The sequence below is a fragment of the Oratosquilla oratoria genome, chromosome 11 (assembly GCF_046742065.1).
Source record: "Oratosquilla oratoria isolate Oo_2021 chromosome 11, ASM4674206v1, whole genome shotgun sequence".
Classification (NCBI taxonomy): domain Eukaryota; kingdom Metazoa; phylum Arthropoda; class Malacostraca; order Stomatopoda; family Squillidae; genus Oratosquilla; species Oratosquilla oratoria.
The window spans coordinates 49,294,068-49,301,303 of record NC_134787.1 but is presented as its reverse complement, the minus strand read 5'-3'; the positions used below and the strand labels follow the sequence as shown (position 1 = coordinate 49,301,303).

At 40.8% G+C, this 7,236-nt stretch overlaps 1 protein-coding gene across 1 annotated transcript in view; it reads left to right on the top strand.

The window, feature by feature from the left end:
• The window catches only part of LOC143029807 (uncharacterized), a 17,321-nt gene extending 11,166 nt beyond the window's left edge, over positions 1-6,155 (top strand). Inside the window, exon 2 of the mRNA XM_076192831.1 lies at positions 2,502-6,155. Coding sequence (XP_076048946.1) covers positions 2,570-3,841 — 1,272 coding nt within the window. The 5' untranslated portion in view covers positions 2,502-2,569 and the 3' untranslated portion in view covers positions 3,842-6,155. The remainder of the gene's footprint in view (positions 1-2,501) is intronic.
• Positions 6,156-7,236: the final 1,081 nt, after the last annotated feature.

Below are 7,236 nucleotides of genomic sequence, written 5' to 3'. Positions count from 1 at the left end.
ATAATCATAACAATTATAAACATAAATGTTGTTTGGTGTTTAACAGCTTACAAGCAGGAGTACAAGGAGAAGTTGAGAGAAGTGTGGGAGGTGGTGAAGGACATAGTGGAAGTTGGTGTGGAAGAGGAATGGGGATGATTAAAGGAGGAAGTGACAAGGTGTGCAAAGATTATATGTAGAACAAGAAGGATCAGAGGGAATAGAAGGAAGGGTAGTGAGTGGTGGGATGAAGTGTAGTAGGTAGTAGAAGAAAAGAAGTGAGCATTCTAGGAATTGTTACAAAGTAGGATGAGAGAAAAATATGAGAAGTATAAAGGAAAAAGAAGAGAAACAAAACAAAAGATAAAGGAGAGCAGATGTAAAATGGGGGAGGAGTATGACTGAAAATTTTGAAAGCAATAAAAAGATGTTTTGGAAGGAAATGAGAATAGGAAGGGGAGGCGAGTCAGTAGAGAAGAAAAGGTAAGAGGTGCAGAAGGACAGATCTTGATGGAAAAGGGGAAGATAGGCAGAGTATTTCAGAGCTGTTGAATGTGGAGGAGGATAGGGAGGTATTGGTAGTAGCAGTAGGTGCTAAGAAAATTATGGTGATGGGAGAGGAAAATGGATGAGAAATAAAAAAAGATGGTCTAAGTAGCTCTGAAAAGGATAAGAACAGGTAAAACACCTGGATTAGATGGAGTGTCTGAAGAAGGGAGATACAGTAATAATGGAGTAGCTGGTGAGGGTAGAATGCAGGAGGAGTGCCTATATAGTTCCACTTGACAATGGAAAAGAGGACAAATGTAAGTGTTATAGTTTCTGAGGGATCAGTTTAAGTGTAGTTGGGAAGGCTTATGGGAAGGTTTTCATTGAGAGGATTAGAAGAGGAACAGAGGGAGTAATTGGTGAGGAACAGTGTGGGTTTAGGAAAGGTAGGGGTTGCATGGATCAGATTTTTTAGGTAAGGCAGATATGTGAGAAAGCTTTGAGAAAAGGTAAGGATGTTTTTTAAGCCTTTATGGATTTGGGAAAGGCTTATGTTAGGGTAGACAGAAAGGCACTGTGGCAGGTTTTGCAGATATATGGGGTTGGGGAAAAGCTATTAAGGACAGTCAAGAGTTTTTACAAGAGTAGTAGAGCCTATGTTAGAAATGAAGAGGGTGAGTGGTTTGAGTTAAAGGTGGGACTACATCAGGGCTGTGTTATGTTGCCATGGCTGTTCAATGTGTACATGGACAGAGTAGTGCAGGAGGTAAAGGCGAGGGCAAGGCAGGGGACTGGAGATTGTTAAAGAAAATGGAAAGAAGTGGGAGGTGAACCAGTTGTTGTTTACTGATGATACTGCGCATGTGAGAGTCGGAGGGATTAAAGTAGTTAGTGACGGAGTTCAAGAAGGTATGAGATGGGAGAAAATTTAAGTTAAATGTGGGTAAAAGCAAGGTGATGAGATGTACAAGGGTAGAGGATAGCAGTGAGTTTGAGGCAAGAAAAGCTGGAGGAAGTGGATAGTGATAGATAATTGGAGTCACATGTGGCAGGAAAGGGGAGAGTAGAGGTAGATCGTAGATTGAGAGAGGTAAGTAAATGCCTTGGGGGATTGAAAAGTGTTATGAGAAATATGCAACTGGGAATGGATGCAAAGAGGAGATTGTGTGAAAGGGTGCTTGTGTCAACAGTATTGTATGGGCCAGAGGCTTGGTATTTAAGAGAGGTGGAGAGGAAAAGTTTAAATGTATTTGAGGTGAAATGTCCAAGAACTATGGTAGGGGTTACAAGGTTGGATAGAGTGAGAAACAAGGTGAGGAGGAGAGTGGGAGTGGAAAAGGAGATGGCAGATAGGGCCGATGAAAGATTATTATGATGGTTTGGACACATTGAAAGAATGAGTAAAAGAAGTTTGGGAGGAGTGAACTTGAGGGGATGACAAAAGATGAGATGGATGGGGTGAAGGGGGTGTTGAACAAAAGGGGAATGGCTGTTGAGCAAGGAAGGGAGAAGGCAGGAGATTGGGAGGAGTGGAGAATGACTGTATGAATGATACTGTTATGCAAGGAAGGGAGGGTAGGGGATGCTTATGTGTGAATGATATTTTGACACAGCTCTAAGGGATTTCTCCCCGTCTTCTCTTTTTCTGTATGAGGGGACGGGGAGGGGGTTTGCCAATTAAGCGAAGCAGCCTTATTGTGGATGTACTGCATCTTGCTGCATTGTGTTCAACCCAAGGCAGTTGGTGGGTGCAGGGATGACCCGTCATCCAGGAGGAGCTGAAATGGGAGGTGTGGAAAGGGTGGTGGAGGGAAGTGAAATGGGTGGGAATAGGTATGTACCTCTGACTTAGCTACCTCCCTTATAAGGGGGAAAAAAGCTCTTGGTATATAGTGATTGTGTGTACAAAGCAACCATTTAGGTACAAGATGATCTGTATATGAAGTCTACATTCTTGTTACATGTTCTTAAAACCTCTGTGTCACTCTTATAATTTCACACAAGTGAATTGTCTTTTTTTCTCTCTTTGACAGAATGAAGATAACCATCAATGTTTCTGTAGAATAACTATTCATAGGGTCCATAGACTTGATAAAAAAAAATGGAGGGAATTCAGTTTGATGTGAATCATATGTTGGTGCCTCACAAGGAAGATCAATTCCACATGATGACTCATGCAGAAGAAAAGCCTTTCCCAATTGAGTTGTGTGATGTAACTTTCTCAGAACAATTGGATATCAAAAGTCATATAATGACCATTACAGGAGAGAAGCCTTTCCAGTGTGACATTTGTGATGCAACCTTCTCACGAAGGTTTGATGTCAAAATGCATATGATGACCCACACAGGAGAGAAGCCTTTCCATTGTAACTTTTGTGATGCAGCTTTCTCACGAAAGGGTAATCTTAAGCGTCATGAGGAAACCCACACAAGAGAGAAGCCTTTCCCTTGTGGCTTCTGTGATGCAGCTTTCTTACTGAAGACTAGTCTCAAGAAACATATAAGGACACATACAGGAGGGAAATCTTTCCAGTGTCAACTGTGTGATTCAGCTTTCACAAGAAAGACTAGTCTAAAAAATCACATGATCACCCACACTGGAGAGAAGCCTTTTCAGTGTCATCTGTGCAGTTCTGCTTTTTTTCAAAAGAGTGATATGAAAAAGCATATGGTTATCCACACAGGAGAAAAACCTTTTCAATGTGACCTGTGCGATGCAGCTTACTCTAAAAGGGATGCTCTCAAATATCATGTGATGACCCACACTGGAGAAAAGCCTTTCCGTTGTGACATGTGTGATGCAGCTTTCACACGAAAGGGAGTACTGAAACGTCATATGATGACCCACACTGGAAACAAGCCTTTCCAGTGTCACCTGTGTAGTGCATCATTTTCACAAAATAGCCATCTCCAATGTCACATGGTGACCCACACTAGAATGAAGCCTTTCCAATGTGACCTGTGTAATGCTACTTTTCCGCGATTGAATAGTGCCAAACGGCATATGATGACCCACACAAAAGAGAAACTTTTTCCTTGTGAACACTGTGATGCAACTTTCTCACGAAAGAGTCATCTAAAAATTCACATGATGAGTCACACTGGAGAGAAGCCATTCCAGTGTGACTTGTGTGATACAATTTTATCACATAAGGGTGCTCTCAAATCTCACATGATGACCCACACTGGAGAGAAACCTTTCCAGTGTGATCTGTGCATTGCAGCTTTCTCACGAAAGAGTCATCTCAGATATCATATGACAACCCATACAGGTGAGCAGCCTTTCAAGTGTGACCTATGTGATGCTTCTTTCTTAAGAAAGAAAGATCTTAAATGTCACATGATGACCCACACAGAAGAGAAATCTGTCTAATGTGATCTATGTATTGTATCTTTTTCACAAGAGTGATGTTGTATGGTGTACGATGCCCCATTATGTGAAACCCTTCTCAAGAGAATGTATGATTCAGGTTTTACAGGGAAGAGCATTGACAGTAGTGGTGTGGTGATCCATGCATGATAAAATCATGAATAAGTATATGATGTATAACTCATATTATATTTGTTATTGTCATTGTTATTATTGTTATTATTACTGGTAGTAATAGTAGTACTTGTAACTCTAACATTCACCACATATGCAACTGTCAGGAAAGACAAAACTTAACATAAAGGTGGATTCATAACAGTAATATGTAACAGCAAAACCCTTCACCAGGGAAAAAAATCACTTTCAAACCTCACAATAGAAATAATCACAATTCCAAATCAAATAAAGAAAAATTACAATATCACTGATAGCTCTATACCACCCACCCCATCAGCCCCCTGGCATTTACATCCCTCAAATCCAACCTTTCAACTTAGAAATTTCATACAAATAGGTGACATGAACACACACCACCCAATTTGGCTAGGCACACTAGCAGCTGAACAAAGAGGAACAAAACACTAGAACAACTTCCCAACCTAAACATTGAATTTCAGCTACCACCCCACTACAGTCTCCTTAACATAAGGAGCAACTTCCTCAGAAAGGAATGTGCTCACCCCTCCTCCAAACACAACTTGGGAAACTAGACATGACTGGCACTTTTGTGGTCAGTTTAATTCACACAGCCCCTTACAATTAAGAACATTTTATGTGGTATTTCATCCACAAACATTTGGCAGGTTACAATGTTTTCCTAATAACACATTGTTATCAAATATGACACTGTAGAATATCAGAGTTCATAGCCAATCCAAAGGGAGATACAACTTTTTCCAGTCCTGGTGTGGCAGTGTATACTTCATAGGACAACCTCCCAACCCAGCATGAAAAGAGTTGGGGGCCAAACCATCACAAGAAGCCCTTGCCACCCTTCCGGATGGCATGAATCCCAGGGAGCAGTTTTGGTCCCCCCAGGGGGCAAATACCACAACCCTTACCCAGAAGTACACATTAACGTTTTATCAACACCGAGGGGTAATTCTATAGTGATCATCCTTCTTCACCTATTAGCCAGAGATGTAGAGAGCAACCCTGGACCCACCAAAAATTACGCATGTCCAACATGCTCCAAACCCATCACCTCAAGCTATCAGACAAAGGGATCAGTTCAGTTAAATTTATGCAATAACTGGCCCCACCTCACTTGCTGACATAAAACACTACACAAACACCTGGACCTCTTCCCCTTAGCTACATCTGACCTCACCCTCACCTCCCCACCCTCAGCCTGCATACTCACCCACATCCCCATCCACACCCCCTCCGTATCCCAACCCTAATCCTAATCCTCACTTACCCATACCCAACCCTATGCAGCACCCTTCAACATGTACAGAACATATAGTATCAACACCCTACAATTAAGCATTGATGGAGTCAGTACGAAAAATCATGAACCTAAACACTTTCTCAATATATATGTTGCCATCATACAAGAAGCAAAACTCTGACACTCACAAAAATTGCCCTCATTTCATAATTTCACCACCATCAGACAAGACCGGACTGACGGTAACAGCGGTGGACTCGTCACCCTAGTCCAATCCATCTGCTTTGTGAACACAAGTGCCACCACCAAAGCCCTCATGCCTCCCACCGACAGCACCGCCAAAACCCAATCAATCCAAATCTGAACAGGTAACAAATCCAAAATCAAGATAGTTAACACCCCACACAGTACCCAACAACTTCAGGCCTATGCTCAACCAACTCATCACAATCTCCAACTTTATCCTAGGTGGTGACTTCAATGCCAAGTCGTTGGTCATTATCACGAACAGCATCCATAATCACATATTTATTCCCCCATCAAACCCTCTACACCCCTCCTCTCTTGACATCACTTTCTGCCCCCTCTGTTCAACCCCAGCATCTTGAAAGGTAGACGGCGCCTTTGGACTCAACCACCATCCAGTCATCATTACCAGTAAAACACGATACACACCAGTTGCCCACATGCATACCACTAATTATAAAAGAGCAAGCTGGGAAGCTTTCACTAAAGAGACAGAACACTGCGAGACACTGAACAGTACACCAACCACAAACATAGACACTAATGTGCATACCTTTTGATTTCAAAAGTCCATCACTCATTAACAAGCTATATAAATCGTTAGTTCGTCCACATTTGGAATATGCTGTTTCTGTATGGTCACCGAATCTCATTAAAGACATTGACAGACTGGAAAAAGTACAACGGCGAGCCCAAAAACTGATTCCAAATATAAAAAATAAATCATACGAAAATCGACAAAAACACATGAATCTGTTTTCCCTAAAAAAGCGTAGACTCAGAGGTGACTTGATACAGGTCTTTAAGATTTTAAAGGGAATTGACAACATCAAAAGTGACAAAATTTTCACATTGAATGAGAATCAGACAAGAAACAATGGTCTCAAACTATCCGGAAATAGATTCAATTTGGAAGTAGGTAGAAACAACTTTGCCAACCGTGTAGTAAATGAATGGAATAAACTTCCTGCACAGGTAGTGCAATGTAGTTCAGTTCGAAGCTTTAAGAATCAGTTAGATAAATACCTAAGTAAGATGCTGTAATGATTATAATTTATCTTATATTATTTGCTTTTGTTTTGTCTGTCTGATTTTCATTTATTATTAGTTATATGTCAATTTATTATTATTTACTATTTACCTGTTTGTTTATTATTTAACTATACCTATGCATTTATTTGTTATTTACATTATTATAGTTTTTATTTATTGTTTTATTATTAATATGATTTTTTTTTTCGCATCCGACCTAGATATGGATCAAAAGGTCTCCTGTCGGCATGCTCCGCCTTTGTAAAATCTTTGTAAAACCATACAGAACCCAAACAAGAAATACATCCCCATAGGCAACAGAAAGTCACACAACCCAATTTTCACACCAGAAATTCAAGGCCTCATCAGACACTGCAGCACACTCAAACATGCCACCCCCACACCTAACCCTCAAAATGTAACAGACCAAATACACTTAACACCATAATCAACAATAAGATAGATGAAAAAAAAAATTGATAAACCTTTGCCAGCTCAAACAAGAAACAAATGCACAAAAATTGTACTAGACATTCAATAGTATTGCACTCTCCAAGAGCAACACAACATGCTTTCACACAGCAAATGCCACAACAGCCATTATACCCACAAACAAACAACAAACAACTTTGCATTGCACAGACAAGCCTCTGATCCCTCACCCTGACTGACAACTGATGCATCATCCAGGTGTAAGACTCACCCACAGACCCAAACTATGCATCCA